General features: G+C 38.9%; 1 protein-coding gene across 5 annotated transcripts in view; it reads right to left on the bottom strand.

Annotated features, from left to right (window-relative positions):
- The window catches only part of AJAP1 (adherens junctions associated protein 1), a 399,752-nt gene that overhangs the window by 62,832 nt on the left and 318,416 nt on the right, over positions 1 to 18,504 (bottom strand). For all 5 annotated transcript variants that reach the window (XM_075329241.1, XM_075329236.1, XM_075329237.1 and 2 more), the window contains exon 4: positions 12,909 to 13,151. In XM_075329241.1, coding sequence (XP_075185356.1) covers positions 12,909 to 13,151 — 243 coding nt within the window. The remainder of the gene's footprint in view (positions 1 to 12,908; positions 13,152 to 18,504) is intronic.

Below are 18,504 nucleotides of genomic sequence, written 5' to 3' on the forward strand. Positions count from 1 at the left end.
CCTTTAAATTTCATGTATTTAACTAAACAAAGCTGTAACAAGAAGTTCAACCATTGGCCGTTGCAGCCAGTGGAATATTTATTTTTCTTTCTGAATACAAGTATAGATTTTGTTTCAAATGTTAATATTGCATTGGAAAAAAAATAAAAAAATGTTCAGAATTTGTTTTATCTTGATCAACAAATATCAGTAAACATTGATAAATAATAAGTTTACAAATTAATTTTGTATTGTGATAAACTAAGAAAACAACATCTTCTTACGGAAACTCTTTTGGAGGGGACTAGTAGCCATGTTGTACTTTTTGATCTTAGTGATCCTAGCTGTGGTATTGCATGCAAAGTTTTTCAAGCATTTATATATATTATAGTTTTTATTTTTTTTTTCTTGATCTTTGTTATTTTTAAACTTATGGTTCTTTTGGAAAACTATTGGTTTGAATATGTGATTTGATTCTATGGAATTTAGTTTCTAAGTTTTGCTCCTACAAGAATATATATACATATATATTCTTGTAGGAACAAAACTAAGAAACTAAATTCCATAAAATGAAATCACATATTCAAACCAATAGTTTTCCAAAAGAATCATAAGTTTAAAAATAACAAAGGTCTAAAAAAAAATAAAAATATCCAATTCTTAAAAACTCAACCTGAGCAAGAAAATAACTGTCATGAGCCTTTCTGAAAGAACAATTCATTTGCTGCTGAGCACAGTGCTGGACCTGCATCAACTCGCTCTATATATATAAAAAAATCCCTTTAGGAACATTTTTTCTCTTTGACTCAATCTTATATTGAGTTTATTTTTCATCTACCACACACTAGACAGTTCTGAAGGAACTGATCTGGAGAAGCAAAATTCACAGGGACGAATCAGCTGATTGACAGGATGGAAAATTCTCTTGATGGATACGTTTGTCAAAAGATAGTGTTTAAGTTGCATTTGATGGAATTTTTCTTCAATCGTACAAACAGTTGAGGATTTTATTACATATTAGGACTTAGAGTTATCCATTGAGGAAAATATCTTATTGGTAAATGTCTCCGAGTGGTTAAAAAAAGCAAAAAATCAAAGATTCACCTGTACCTATGCTTACTGGTTTTGGTTGTTGCTTGTCTCAAATATAGCAGTTTATTCTCCCAGAATGTCGGAGTGTTGAGCATTTAACTGAAAGCTTAAATCTACAACGGGTTATTGGCCCAGACAGCACACAGCACAGCTTGTCAAGCAGACTGATACAAGGAATCTTCCAAAAGTTTGAATCTCATATATACAAGTAAGAAACTAAATGGAACAAATTTATTAAGACTGGCATTGTGCCCATTAGTCTTAATAATGGGCATGTTGATGTAAGGTGCAACTAATTTTTTGAATGGCACATACCTCATCATGAATTAGAAAAAAGGGAAAAATATCCAGCTCACCCGATCCTATAGGAGGCCACGTTAACCGGACGGTGCACAGACACATATAAGTCGGCCAAACGTTCACAAAAGATCCAAGGAAAATAAGTATCCAGCAGCCAAATCCGGAAGGTTAGGTAAAACATCCAATTTATTTATTCCATATTAAAAAAAAAATATAATTTAAAAAACAGATCCATTATAGGAAACAGGACGCGTTTCGGTCACAAGGTCCTTATTCTAAGTCTATCATGAATTAGGTACATCGTACAATAAAGAATGAAATTAAATTTGTGGGAAAGGTAAACCACAATTTTTTATGAACTTGTTGGGTAGGCTCTCCCATAGCCCCTACTGCCCAAGAGTCATCCACTTTGGCTGGGCTAGCCAAACATGGCATAAAATACTAATAGTCACAATTTTCTTGCACAACTTAAAGTTTTATGGTGTTTTGCACCAGAATTCTGATGAAAACATCTTCATGAATTGGGACCAATGTATGCATATAAAGGAGAGAAAATGTCAATTAGCGCAGAGCTTAAGCTGACAGTGGCCAAATTAATAATAACCGGCTATGAATATTTAAAGTGGAAATGTTACTGTCAAGAGTAGAGATGAGCAAATCTGATGTTCAAGGTTCCAAATTCGGGTTGAAACACAGACTACAAAAAAATACAGAGTTTGGATTCAAAGTTTGAGCGACTTATGAGCGAAAACCACTGAAGCGAGCAGCGTTGTGCTTGGATATGATTGATGCTCAGCCCTGTGCAAGCCACGTGCAGTGTTTGAATGGCTCGCACTGGGAGTAACAACAGCGTGATCAGATGTAATGGGTGTACATAAAAAAAAAAAACGAACACATTTGAACCCCCCCCCCACCCACCTTGCCCCAGATGTCTTCTGCTTATGGTTGACTGCATTTAGGAAGAGACACAAACTGCCCAATTACTGACCTCCATTGAGGTTTGGTTCAAGTCAGAGTCATAAACTGAACCTGTGCCCTCCGAACTGAACATCCAAAGGTTTGCTCATCTCTAGTCAAGAGATGACTTGTCAGACTATTACTAAAGAGAGACCATATATTGATAATCAGGAATGAGACAAGAACATAAGGCAATACCAGTTATAAACTCATTCCTAGAGGATGACCAACCCGTCCACATAAAACATGAGACTACTGCTAAAGGCTTTTGGGATGTTCTGTAAAAGCTGCATTATGGATCCTTTCTAAACAACAAGTTAACAATGAAACTGTCCAAAAAGAAAAATGTGTAGGAGAACATAAACACAATGCTGGAAGTGATCACACAACTGAAAGTAGTGGACGATGATTTAAAAGAAAGCCATCTTGCAGCTATATGTATATGAAGCTAACCTTACACATACAATGCACTGATTAATGCCTCAAAGAATGGGATAAACTTGGTGTGATGTCAAACACCCAGGTGTAATGAGAGGCTAAACCACTAGGAGTCGCTAGCTACACTAGTGGAGGAGATATACGGGGTAATCAAACAAGCCAGGTGTCAGTAGCCAGGAGATAACGTCTGTAACAAAGGGAGATAGAGAGAAGCAAAAGTTAATGCGCGAGTCGAGGGTCTGTTAACTAGGAAGTCACAACAAGTACCAGGAAGAGAGCGGAGTCGGGGTCGGGGTACGAGCCGAGGTCGTTAGCCAAGAGGACACGACGGGTATAAGGGAGAGAGCGGAGATGGGGTCAAGAAACAAGCCAAAAGGTCAGGGAGGCAGGGAGTCAAGTAAGAATAGGGGAGGAGACAGGACGGGGTACAAGGAACTAGGTACTGGGACAAGATCGGATCAGATCAGTCACTTACGGGAACCAGAGATGTACACTGCTAAAGAGGAACTATCAATTGTGGCATTCCGGGTGAGATAGCTCCCAGATAAAGCAAAGCAGGCTCCAAAGAACAGGCACCTCGCATACCACACAGGACTAGACTGGGAACGAGTTCACCAGAGGAAAATATGAGGCCCAGTATAGGCTCTGCAGGAGAGAAGATCAGCACTAATTATAATCATGACACTTGGCACTGGAATTTATGTAGGACACCTCAGTAGGTCACAATGGATACAAGATCACCCAAGAAGGAAATCTGAGCAGGATTCAGATTCACAACAAGAGATACTTAACGAAAGACTGTTTAATATGTATAAAAGAGTATCAGAAACTATTTCAAAAGCTACAATCTCTGGTCCATGAACAAAAAATTGTAATAATGCATTTAATATGAAAATTGATGACATCACAAGGATGGTGTATTGACTCCAGAGCATCAAGTCATTCGACAAGTGATAGAGATTTTTCCACAGATCCTCACTGATATAACAAGGAAACAATCTACCTTGTTGATGGAAGCAGAAAAATGCAGAAGGTACATAGATTCCTCATGTGCCCTGGTTAAAATGGACAGAATTTAGTCATATCAGTAAAAAAAATATTGTATGTTCCCAGTTTAGAAGGACGACTGCTATGACTAACATGTATGGGACCTAATGGATACACATTTTTATTATCTCATTATAGTAAAAAAACACAGTCAAGACTCTCCACATATGGACACAGTGACAAAATCTACATGTGGAATAGTTTCCAAGATCACAAACACCTAGAAAGTAGAAACTGCAAAAAGATGACTTGATAAAGGATTTTTTAGAAATGTCCAAATTCTAAGATGTGAATAATAAGATGTGAATCTTATGTTAAATCCAAGTTACAGGGGCAAGACTTCCTAAAGAGAAAGCTGATAGTGATCAGATCACTTTTGAACACATACCTGAAGTCAGTGCAATACTAAATACTGCAGATGAGCAAATACAAGCAAACCAAGATATAGAACCAAGACGTTCAACAGAAAAAAGAAAGGTAAATAAACCACCTGCACAAAAAGTAAGCACAGTCTGTGTAGATGAACCCATATTTTGAGAAGATGCATTTCAGTTCTCGGAAGGGTTGGCCAGTGAATGGATAAAAGCTGAAGAGGGAGAAATTACGTCCATGAATGATAACCAAGGATGTCTAGTACTTTTACCGATAAAAAGAGTTAACAAAAAATACAGCAGATAAATGGAAAATTACATTTTCTAAGGGATCTTCAAGATCAAGAAGTTTTGGACTTACACCACTGCCCAATTGAGGACATGGTGGCTGATTAAAAACAATTGACAGCAAGTAGAAATATGCCAGGCTCCTGAAGTCACTAGGCCTTATGGACTAAGCCTTAGCTTTTAATAAGGGATGTTGGAGAATAAACACTTGACCTAATGCACAGTTGTTCAATGTGTGGTTCAATGACAAACCACAAAATAGATGGAGATATTATTTGTGACAATATTACATTTACTACAGACCTGGAAAATGGGATGACATTACTGGAAATAAGAACATAAGAGAAAACTGATAGTAAATTAGTGATAAGATGGCTCCTGAACAAATGGCTAAAGTCACATCACAAGCCCAAACTATACAAGTGAGCAGATACAACCAAACCCAGACATGAGAAAACAAAGGTAAACCACCTGTACATGTCTCATACTAAGTAAGCACTGTCAATGTACTACATCTTGGAAAGACTTAGCTCAACTCTCAAAAAGGGAAGAAAAAAGGTCTTAAGATGGTAAGTCAAGAATTAGCTGAAAAAGAAAAATTGAATCTTTGGAATCGATGTCTTGTCTTTGCAGAAATGAGAGGTGTTATTTCAAGAAGAAAGCATATTGACACGAAAATCTGCTTTTTAAGAAATCTTTAAGAACCAGGAATTCTGGACTTACAGTAATGCCCATCCGAGGACATGACTTTAGATATTTTTGGAAAGCCATTGACGATGGAGAGAGATGTTTTTGGCTGATAAAAAGGGTGAGCCAAACAGACTGAATCTCAGAGAAGGGGTGTTGGAGAATACAACTGTAGACGTGCGCTGCATGGACTGTGTCGAATAGATAGCAGATAGACTGTATTGCACATTATTGGACTGTACAGTTTCACCTTTTTCATTTTTTTTGTATGTTTCAGTTCTTTCTTATAATTCAACTTGATATTGTTATGATGTACAGTAAAGGGTGCTTTACACGCTGCGACATCGCTAACGATATATCGTTGGGGTCACAGTGTTTGTGACGCACATCCGGCGTCGTTAGCGACATCGCAGCATGTGACAGCTAGGAGCGACGATAAACGATGGCAAAAACGTCAAAAATCGTTGATCGTTGACACGTCGCTACTTTTCGTAATATCATTGGTGGGGCATGCCGCTGGTTGTTCGTCGTTACTGCGGCATCACACATCGCTATGTGTATATCTCCTTACCTGCGTCCACCGGCAAGGAGGAAGGAAGGAGGTGGGCATGATGTTACGGCCACTCATCTCCGCCCCTTCACTTCTATTGGACGCCGCACGAACCGCCCCCTTAGAAAGGAGGCGGTTTGCCGGCCAGAGCAACTTCACAGGGAAGGTAAGTCCGTGTGACGGGTGTAAGCGATGTTCTGCGCCAGGGGCAGCGATTTGCCCATGACGCACGACCAATGGGGGCGGGTACGCTTGCTAGCGATATCGATAGCGATATCGCAACATGTAAAGTGCCCTTAAGTTCCAAGTAAAACGGACAATTCTACTTTAATTTTTTAGTGTTGATGATCCTACAGGAAACTGAAATCTGCAACGATCCCCACTGGACTTTACTCAAAAGGAACAAACACAGACAGAAGAAGACTCCTGTGTGAGAACAATATATGGGACCTTTGAAGTCGAATAGTTGATCTTAAAGGAATCTGTCACCCCCTTTGACTGTTTTACGCTATTACTATGGGCATACAGGTAATATGTTGTTGAAAGTAATCTTACCTGTATGCCTCATAGTGGATGCCTTGTTCCACAAATATTACATTAGATCGCTATATGCAAATTAGTATACAAGGCTATGGGGAATTGTTCTTCAGCTACTGGGCGGTTGCTTCCCTGTAAGAAATCACTACCTCGATGCTGCATATCTTTCCTGTGACCTCTTCTCAGCGTCACAGCATCACAGCTGGCAAATTCGACTGGTGCGCAGTAAAGTGTTCTTCAGCATGAGTTCATTCACCCCCCATTGAATCTACTGTGCATGCTCTGGTGAGTCAGCTCCACTTCTGTTATCGGTGCACTGTTCTAAGTTGTCCTCTTGACTTCCTACCTGCAAAATCGCCCAGGTATATGTGTATATCTGTCTAGGCAGGCAGGAAGTCAGGACTCAGGAGGACAGCTTAGAACAGCGCACCGATAATGGAAGTGGAGCTGACTCACCAGCGCATGCACAGTAGATTCAATGAAGGGGAGTGAATGAACGTAGGCTGAAGAACACTGTACTGCGCTCACGTGGGATTTGCCATTTGTGACACTGTGACTGTGACGAGAAGGTGACGAGAAGGATAATGCAGCATGAAGGCGGGGATTTCTTACGGGGAAGCAACCGTCCAGTAGCTGAAGCACAATGCCCAGTAGCCTGGTAGCCTAATTTGCATCTAAAGTTATATACAGTATGTGGAACAAGGCATCTACTATGAGGCATACATGTAAGACTTCTTTCATCATCCTATGACCTGTATGCCCATAGTAATAGCTTAAAACGGTCAAAGACGGTGACAGATTCCCTTTAATGCACAATTCCACCTAATTTGCAGATGGTAGCGGCCCCCTGCACTACTGCACAGGTTGCTTCAATAGTATGTTCACTGTGTTATAATGGGACCAGAAGGTAGAAATTGGTGGATATTCAGGCAACATTGAAAACTGCATTGGGGAAGTGATTAGGTTCCTGTTTATTCTTTCATTCATTTTTTTAACCACTCTGAGCTCTTTTACAATAGATTTTCCCGGCTAGACAACCCATTTACATTAGAAATAATTTATAATAGATTACACATAAAATAATGGCTGTCGGGCAGATGACAGTGTTTCAATAATTTTTCATCTTTACAACCTGCATTGGACAACTTTTGTGTATTGTGTCCCCTATGCTGAAATTTGGGAGGAAACTAATCAGAAAGTGTTTATATTCTATAAATGTGAGAGGTTGTATGTATTTGGGGTGTCTTTGAAACTTGCTTTCTATATTAAACACCAGGACATATGCCAAAGCACAAGAGATATTAAAGTAAACCAGTCATCAGATCCATGCTGTTCATTTTACTATCAGCACAGAAAGAAAATCTGTGGATAAATAGTTCAATATGGTCTTATCCAAGCATACCAGGAGGATAAAAGAGGATACAAGATAGGTAAGCTGCTCACCTAGTTGGGTTGCGTGAAACACATCCCGAGTAAATCCCATGTACAGCTGCTGCGCAATCCATGTGCCACAAAATCTAAGGTGCAAAATCTAGGGAAAAACAGGAATAAAAACGTGGCTAATCCTGCGCTGCTGTCGGTGAAAGACTCCAATATAAAAGCAGAGTTAAAAATAAAAGGTGGTTTATTCAACGCGTTTCGAAGTAAACTTTACTTCTTCAGGAAAGGCCACCAAGATACCACCTTTTTAATGGCCTTTCCTGAAGAAGAAGGGACGTTTACTTCGAAACCCACCTTTTATTTTCAACTTTGCTTTTATATTTGATCCCTTCACTGACAGCAGCACAGGATTAACCACGTTTTTATTCCTGTTTCGCCCTAGATTTTACTACCAGCATGAATCAGACACTGGCTGCTCGATTGTAGCCAGGTATGATTTACTCTAAAACCCTGCAATGTTTGAAAGTAAGCATACTTTGAAAAACCAGCCAGGGACAATGTGTCTCAATAATCCAGAATGAGGCAAGTCCCTGGCAGGAAGCCTCATGGGACTTGCCTCAAACTAGTCAGCTGTGATACCCGGCCGGCTTTTCAAAGCATTTTTACTCTGCAGTAATAAAGCAGCCAGTGTCTGATGCTACCAAAGTTTGGACAGCATGAATCTGATGATGTTTCCTTTGTAAAGTAACTGATTAATCCATGAATTTCTATAATTTTAAAATAATGTTTCATTGGCATTTTACATATATATGTGCCGATGAGATAACTAGTGATGAGCGAGCTCTACCATGCTCGGGTGCTCGGTACTTGTAATGAGCAGTTGGATACTTGGATGGGCACAACTCGAGTACCCGAGTATATGGAAGTCAATAGGATACTTGAGCATTTTTCTGGAAGATTATAGTTGGCTGCTCAAGTCACGCCCATCCGAGCATCCAACTACTCTTAAAGAGTACCGAGCACCTGAGCATAGCAGTGCCTGCTCATCACTAGTTACGAGTACTGAGCACCGGAGTATGGTAGTGCTCACTCATCACTAGTTACTAAGCGTCACTAAGCAGGCGCCCAATGGAAGCGTAGGGGCGGAGATGAGCGCCCGGAACATCCCGCCCACTTCCTTGCTTCCTCATTGCCGGCGGACGCAGGTAAGGTGATGTTCCTCGTTCCTGCGGTGTCACACATAGCGATGTGTGCTGCCGCAGGAACGACGAACAACCTGCATCCTGCAACAGCAACGATATTTGGCATTAGAATTACATGTCAACGATCAACGATTAGGTGAGTAATTTTGATCGTTAGCGGTCGTTCGTGTGTTTCACATGCAACAACGTCGCTAATGAGACCGGATGTGTGTCACGGACTCCGTGACCCCAACAACATCTCGTTAGCGATGTCGTTGCGTGTAAAGCCCTCTTTAGACTATAATTTTTAATAGAAAAATTTACAATGAGAAGACCACCTGCACTATTTCCTCAAACTCAATATCTTGAGAAAAGTAACTTTGCATTTTTAGTGATTTTGATGCTTTTTTTTGTATCGTTTACATTTGCCTTCAAATATATGCCAATTGTCAGTCAGGGAGCCTCCATAATGCACTGGTCCTTTTTAGCGGAATGTTAGCAGCATTTTGAATTCAGATTTTACAAACTGAAAATATTTAAAAATATCCATTCAAAAATTCAAAGAACAGGAGATTCATTTTTTACATTATTTATGTTATTATTAACAGGAGCGGAGACATCAGTTTTCGTGTTAATTTAATGTTCACTGAAATGTACTGTATTTGTTGATCAAGAAACAAACAAAGGTATAAAATATAAAAATGACATTACGTACAATATTGTACAAATGATGGCGTATAAAAATAAATACAATTAGTAATATAACTGCCTTGTTTCTAATATGAACTTCCCTTCCAAATTCTCATTTCGATATAATGAAAATGTTTCACGACTTGATATAGAAATTAATATGACTGTGTTACTAAAGTAACATTACTGTATCATCATTAAAAAATATTGTTTCCTACATCAAACAAATTTATACCTTTTACTTCAGCTCTACACTCACATTTATTGTCTTGCATTGATAATGACTGGGATAAATAATAATTGGATTTGAGCTCAGTTTATTCACTATAATCTAGATGGCTTATATTTTTAGATTATCCTTTATTTCTAAATATATATTGTACATTTTGTACCCTTGTACAGTATTTCAATTTTAAGTGGCAAAAATATTAAAAAAAATATTTTTTTAGATAGGATCAAAAGGCAGACAGAGAGATAAATAGATAGATAGATAGATAGATAGATAGATATGAAGAGATGGATAGATAGATAGATAGATAGATAGATAGCTATGAAAAAATAGATAGATAATAGATAGATGATACATAGATAGATAGATATGAAGAGATGGATAGGTAGATAGATAGATAGATAGATAGATGAATAGATGGATAGATAGATAGATAGATAAATAGAAAGATAGATATGCAGAGATGGATAGATAGATATGAAAAGATAGATAGATAGATAATAGATAGATGATACATATATAGATAGTTAAATAGATAGATAGATAGATAGATAGATAGATAGATAGATAGATGGAGGAATAGATGGATGAATAGATGGATAGATAGATAGATGGATAGATAGATAGATAGATAGAGAGATATAGATAGATAGATAGATAGATAGATAGATAGGTAGATAGATAGAGATAGATAGATAGATATGAAGAGATGGATAGATAGATGGATGGATGAATAGATGGATGAATAGATAGATAAATAGATAGATAGATAGAGTGGGTGAAATAAATATTGAACTAGTTACCTATATTAGAAGTAAATATATTGCTAAAGGTGCTATTGTAATACATTTTTCAAGAGATGTCAGTATAAACCCACCCTAATCCACACGGGCAAAGAAATCAAACCAAAAATGTGCATAAAAAAGTTGTTTTGTGCAATATTGAGAAATGAAAGTATTGAACCACATGAAGAAAGAGAGGTGCAAAAAAAACATGTAAATTCATGACACCAGATGAAATCTATCAGTAATTAGAAAGCAATCTTGCCACTTAGTGAAAAATAATATCAGCTGGTTCAACTGGTGGATTATAAAATGGTGTCATTACCTAGGTGTCACACAAGAAACATCTCATGATGGGTAAAACCAGTGAGCTGTCTCAAAATATTTGCAGCTTAATTATTGAAAAACATGCTAATAGAATTGCCTACAGAAGAATTTCTAAACTACTAAAGGTTCAAGTGAGCAGAATTGAGACCATAATCTGGAAGTGAAAAGAAAATAATTTCACCATTAACCAGCCGCAACCAGGTGCTACCCACAAGATTTCAGATGGAGGAGTGAAAATAATTATTAGAAGAGTTGACCAAGAGCCAAGAACCAACTGTGGAGAGCTACAGAAAGACCTAGAAACAGCAGGTACAATTGTTTCAAAGAAAACAATAAGTAATGCACTCAACCTCTATGCCTCACACTCACCACGCAGGACTCCATTGCTGAACAAAAGCACGTTTAAAGTTTGCTCAACAATGTTCAGATAAGCCTGTAAAATACTGGGAGAATATAGTCTGGTCAGATAACACCAAATTTTAACACTTTGGATGTCATAATACACACCAAGTTTGGAGGCCAAAAGACAAATCACCCCCCAAAACACCATCCCAACAGTGAATTTGAAGGTGGGAACATCATGGTGTGGGGCTGCTTTTCAGCAAACAACAAAGACAAATTTCTTCTGTTGAAGGAAGGTTAAATGGACAAATGTACTGAGACATTCTTGAAAAAAATTGTCTGCCATCTATCAGGATGATGAAGATGAACTGAGGGTGGACACTTCAGCAAGACACTGATCCAAACACCCAGCCAAGGAAACTCTAAACTGGTTTCAGAAAAAGAAAATAGAAAATGTATAGATGGAACTAAAGCTCAGAATTCCTAGAAGTAGCCCACAGGACCTTTAGGATGTGAAGAGTGATTGTGCGGAAGAATGGCTCAAAATCACACCTGTGCAATGCATGCCACTAGTTTCTTCATACAAGAGTTGTCTTGAAACTTAAACAAAAGGCTTTTGTTTGACGCATAAAATAAATTTCAATAGATGTATACAATACCTTTCCTTTTGTCATTTGATGTTATTACAAATCACTTAAGTTATGGACATCTATGGTTTGACTTCTTTGCCTGTGTGGATTGGATGGGTTGTTACCAACATCTGGTGGGAAATTCATGTCACTAGCACCTTTAGGAATATATTTACTTAAAAAATTGGTGTTGTGTTCAATACTTATTTCACCACCTGTAGATAGATAGATACTGTAGATAGATAATTATGTTAACCCTATTTATACTGTATTTTATTTCTTTGATATTTAATCTTGTTTTTTTATTTTAAATTTGCAATCAATTTTACCTTTACAAATTATTACATTTTGATGATAGTTTGATAATAATAATAATAATAATAATAATAATAATACTTAGGGTTTACAATATTTTACTGCTGTAAATTATTTAAAATGTTTGTAGAAAACAAGTCACCTTAGCCTGAATGTTTTTTTTTTAATTTGTAACTTTCTGTACTTATTAATTTATTGATTTGTTTTGTAATAGCATTTCTTTCTTATACAGAGCTCAAATCCTGCGACTTGAATAGGCTAAATAATATGATTCTACAGTCACCACTAGGGGGAGAGAAAGAATTTATTGCATACTGTAAATGTAAAAACAGTCTGCAGTGAGCTCCCTCTAGTGGTGGCTAAAATGAGGGTTTTTTTATACAAGAGTGCATGGAGGATTTTTCGAGCTCTATATCAGAAAAACAAAGCTCAAATCCTATTAAAAATATATTATATTTTTAAGAAATTAACCAATGGAGAATTTTAGTATTATTTTAATTAGGAAAATGAAAACGTGATTACACCTGTAAATTCATTTTAAAACTTTCTTAAAGTATGTAAAAAAGAAAAAAAAAAGAAGTGTGAAATTTTTTTGAGAGTGCAGTGATTTCCACCAATAGTCAAAATATCACAGTGACCTGCCGGGGTCTATATGATGACACAACACTGAACACAAATAATAATACACATACAATAAAATAGAACATGATATAACATCCTGATATTGATTCAAAATGAACAAATATGGAAATTTCTGAGTTCCGTCAGTAAACAGTTTGTCTCTCACCTATTGCCATTGAACGTTGTTTTATATGCTCCGGTCTGGTGTAACGCCTCGTCTGTATAGACAGGTACAGGAGTCCTTACACACTCATGGGAACATTGCAGAGTTTCATTGTATGCAGTGAATATATCCATGTTGCTGGGTACACGAGCTGGAGTAAAGTCCGTCAGGTTTTGGCAGCTCTCTTCTTGTTGGGTAATTTTCCGCTGGTGGCTGTTCCTCCTGGCATTTCCACTTTGTGCACAACTACAGAAGAGGACAAAGAATATGGTCATTATTAATAATTCCAACTTCAGACATATGCAGAAGCTAAAAGCTCTTCTACAACATTGCTATAGCAAAGTGTACATAATATAATTGGGGGCGGTGATGGGTCCAAAATTGGAAGCTTCTGAATTTAAGTGGTCTACTGTGATTTTAGTATGTATCTTCAACACTTGCCAAGCTGAAAGGAAACCTGTCAATGGATTTTTTTCAGCCCCTTCGTAGAGCAGCATGATATAGGGGCATTGAATCTCATTACAGCGATGTATCACTAACTGGGCTACCTGCTGCAGTTTTGGAAAAAAATACTGATGTAGATCTAGCAGTTCTCTGAACGCTGAGCTCTATATAACTCTGCCCACAACACTGATTGACAGCTTTTTGTGTACCCTGTGCATAGGTAAAAATATAAAAGCAACCAAAACACTCAAACACCAACTCAGAAGATCAAAAATAATAATAATAATAATAATAATAATACAAATTGTTATTAGGTACATAAAGTCAGATAAGGTGTAATAACATTGAAGGCACACAAGATGGCACACATCCAAACACAGGAAAAAATAATCAATGTGCAGTGAGCAGGCAAACCACATGTAAAGAAAATGGCTAGAATGACTAAGAAAAGCCTGTAAGAGTGAATGTATGTTCTCTAAAAGTTCCACATAATACAAAACACAGTGTATCAAAATAGAAAAAAACAAAATAGTGGACAGCCTGTGGACATGATTCTCTGTGAGGATGGCATAAGCTCCCTATGCGCGTTTCAACATGGGGCCTTCGTCAGTTGTTAATATGCAAACATATGTAAAAGCTTTGGAAAGACAAAGCCTTGCTTATGTACATAGTAAAAGCCAGCACTAGTTACAATGCCTTGAAAAAGTGTTTATATAGCGTGCGTTTTTAAACATTTATTCACATTAAACCAATAAACTTAAATATCATTTACTGGGATTTTATGTGACATACCAACACTAATTAACAAGTATTTGTGAAGTGTAAAGGAAATGATATATGGTTTTCTAAATATTTTTAATATCTAAATCTGAAAATTGTGACATGCATTTGTATTCAAACTCCTGTAATCAGATTCCTCTAGATTAATTGTTGAGTGACGAATTACCTCCAGAAGTCACATAGGTAGTTCATACAGTTCTCGTGTGTAATTAATTCTCAGTATAACCCCAGCTGTTCTGTGAAGGCCTCAGAGGTTTGTTTGAGAACATTAGGGATCAAACATCATCATGAAAACATGAAAATCAAGGCACACACCAGACATGTCAGCGATAAAGTTGTGGAGAAGAATAAAGCAGGGTTTGAACATGTCACAGAGCACTGTTCAATTCATCATACAAAAATGAAAGGAGTATGGCACAGCTGCAAACCTACCAAGACATGGCCATCCACATAAACTGACATCGCAAGCAATGAGACACTAATTAGAGAAGCAGCCAAGAGGCCCAGGGTCCCTCTGGAGGAACGGCAGATGCACAGCTCAATTGGTAGAATCTATCCACAGGACAACTATTAGGCATGCACTCTTTAAATCTGGCCTTTATAGAAGAGTGGCAAGAAGAAAGACATTTTTGAAAACAAGTCCCATTTGAAAAAAGTCATGTAGGGGATTGGACACAGTAAGCATATGGAAGAAGGTGCAAGGGTCAAATGAGACCAAAGTAATTTTTTTTTGCTAAATGTAAAAATGCTTTGTGTGGTGAAAAACTAACACTGTACATCACCTTGAAAACACCCTCCCCACCGTCACACATGGTGGGGGCAGCATCCTGCTGTGGGGAGGCTTTTCTACAGCAGGGGCAGGGAAGCTGGCCACAGTTGATGAAAAGATGGAAGGAGTTAAATACAGGGCAATCCTGGAGGAAAACCTGTTAGAAGCTGAAAAAAAACTTTAGACTGGGGCATAGGTTCCCTTTCCAGTAGGACAATGCACCTAAACATCCTGCCAGAGCTACAATTAATGGTTTAGATCAAAGCATATTGATGTGTGTGAATGGTCCGTCACAGTCCAGACCAAAATTCCATTGAAATTCCCAGGCAAGACTTAAAAATTGCTTTTCCCAGATACCTCTTTCCAATCTCACTGAGTGAGAGCGAGTGTGCAAAGAGGAATGGACAAAAATTTCATCCTCTAGATGAGCAAAAGTACCCCTAATGCCGGCGTCACACGGTACGATATATCGGGCGATATCTCATCAGGGTCACGTCGTTAGTGACACACATCCGGCATCGTTTGACATATCGTACCGTGTGACACCTCCCAACGACTGTGAATGGGCAAAAATACTCACCTTATCGTTGCTCATTGACACATCGTTCATTTTCAAAATGTCGGTCCTCCTTCTGTGCTCCAGTTGTTCATTGTTGCCGAGGCAGCACACATCGCTCCGTGTGACACCCCGGGAACGATGAACTGCAGCATACCTGCAGCCGCTGGCAATGCGGAAGGAAGGAGGTGGGCGGGATATTACGTCCCGCTCATCTCCGCCCCTCCGCTTCTATTGGCCGGCCGCTGTGTGACGCCGCTGTGACGCCGAACGTCCCTCTCCCTTCAGGAAGAGGATGTTCGCCGCCCACAGCAACGTCGTTAGGGAGGTAAGTACGTGTGACGGGGGTTAACGACACAAATGACGGGGGCGGGTACAATCGCTCATGCGATCGCACGATAGATCATACCGTGTGACGCCACCCTTAGGACTTGCAGCATTAATTGCAGTGACAGATGGTCCTACAAAGTATTTACTCAGGGAGGCTGAAAATAAATGCACGTCATAATGTTCAGATTGATATTTTTAATATATTTAGAAAACTTAGTGTTGGTATATCACATAAAATCCCAACAAAATACATATAAAATTGTGGGTGAACAAAAATCTGGGAAAGTTCACAGGGTATGAATACTTTTTCAAGGCACTGTATATGTGGATCATTGAGGTATAGTCATAGTGGGCTCTTTGTCTACCATACTCTGAAATTGATAGGTGCCGAAAATGTTCAGTCAGATCAACATTGGTTCTCCAATGGCCCTAGCAAGTCTGACACTATTTAGTCAAGAATGAAGGGGGGACGAAAGTCAAAGCAGGGAGTATCATATCACATTTACAGTACGCCATTGCTTTATAGTCTTAATTTTGAGTAAAACAATGAGTAGATCCTTAAAAACATGGGGCAAACTGCAGAAATTTGGGGATTTTTGGAACATCTAGTGGAGAACATCTAATATTAAAATGTTATGTTTTGTTAATTTTTGGATTCACATTACAATAATTGGATAAATAATGTAGACCATAGGTGATATATAGAGATTTTTAAGAGATGTACTCAGCAATAGTGTTTTCCTGAAGAAGTAGAAGTTAATTTATATCCTAAGGATGTGATCTTTTCTGTGCATGCTTTTTGAAGTTTTCTATATGCAGATGAAGATGACTGTCTTCGGCCATAAAATTGAAAAAATTGAGAAACCAAAAGTTAGTTTTCGCATCAATCACTGGCGGCATCTCTCAGTGTCTTTCTCCAGAGGTGTTCGCTGGACATTAAAACCATTTATTTCAAAGTGGTCTTCAGATACTTTATGGCATTCTTGGAAAGCAGCGCTTCCTGTTACTTGTGGCAGTGGCTAAGAAATCTATTCCGCTGATTTATAGAGACGTTAAAGCAATTCTACTTGAACTGTGTCCAGATAGTCAACTGTGAGTGGTCGGACTAAAATACGGTAATGGTGTTTTATAAGTTATAAAACAGGTAATGTTGATAAAAGCTAGTGATTGTAAAGTCTGTCTATCTATCCATTCACCATATTCACCTGATTATAAGACGCACTTGTTTTCCCCAAAACGGAGGGTACAATCAGAATGCTTCTTATAATCTTTATATGGCTTACCAAAGCGGCGGTGGTGGAGCGGCGTCACAGGAGGCAGGGTCGTCAATACTGAGGGCTCGGAGGAGTAGGTGTCACTTCAGTGGAGCGGCTCAGGAGGGTCACAGAACGGAGGGTCGGTGATGCGGCTGGCTCCATTGATCTCACAGCAAACAATCAAACCTCAATCTATACCCATAATCAGCGTAGGTAACTTGAACAAAGGACCGGCACTACAAATCTTCTGGAGTTTTTTATACTTTATTCCACATCATAAGTATACAGGCGTAAAAATTCCAGAAGATTTGGAGTGCCGGTCCTTTGTTCAAGTTATACTGTGGATGCCTTCCTTGGACACATGCACCTTGAATTGTGTGCCGCCTGGAACTTTTGTTTCTGCATAATCAGCATAGGGTCATAAATGCATACACAATTTGCCCAAAGGGCAACTAGAGGTACACTAAACTAAAGATTAATAAAACAACTTTTAATCCTAACAAATTAACACAGATCAATCTAAAATCAGTAGCAGGTAGACCAATCAAACATATACTAAATCACGTATCCGGCCACAGACCGGACACTATGAGTAAGTGAACAACTGTCCTACAATAATTGTCAGAGTGATATTGCCCTACCCTGCCTAATAAAAGCTAACTAATAGCCTCCCCAACATGTTTTACCGTGTCTAGCTTTATCATGGGGGCTAAAGCCTGCTTTACACGTTGCAATTTTGCATACGATATCGTATGCGATTTGCAACGCCCCCATCGTATGTGTGGCACGTTCAATTTGTTGAACGTGCCGCACATACGAGTAAACCCCGTCACACGTACTTACCCGTCCATACGACCTTGCTGTGGGCGGCGAACGTCCACTTCCTGGAGTGGGAGGGACGTTCGGCGTCACAGCGTCGTCACACGGCAGCCGGCCAATAGAAGAGGAGGGGCGGAGCTATGTGGAACGTAAACATCCTGCCCACCTCCTTCCTTCCGCATTGTGGGCCGGGAGCCACAGGACGTAGGTAAGATCTGTTCATCGTTCCCAGGGTGTCACACACTGCAATGTGTGCTACCCCGGGTACGATGAACAATCTGACGTGCAATTCTAGAGACAGGTACTATGTGTATGCGATGAACGTTTTAACGTTCAATCGCAATCGCACGTACCTGTCACACACTGCAATGTACTTACAATGCCGGATGTGCGTCATTTACGACGTGACCCCGCCGACACATTGTAAGATACATTGCAGCTTGTAAAGCGGGCTTAAGGCTATAGTGCTGATGAAGCCAGACATGGTGAAACATGTTGGGGAGGCTATTAGCTAGCTTTTATTAGGCAGGGTAGGGCAATATCCCTCTGACAATTATTGTAGGACAGTTGTTCACTTACTCATAGTGTCCGGTCCGCGGCTGGATACGCGGATACGTCCGCGGCTGCTCTACCTGCTACTGATTT

The sequence above is a fragment of the Anomaloglossus baeobatrachus genome, chromosome 11 (assembly GCF_048569485.1).
Source record: "Anomaloglossus baeobatrachus isolate aAnoBae1 chromosome 11, aAnoBae1.hap1, whole genome shotgun sequence".
Lineage (NCBI taxonomy): Eukaryota > Metazoa > Chordata > Amphibia > Anura > Aromobatidae > Anomaloglossus > Anomaloglossus baeobatrachus.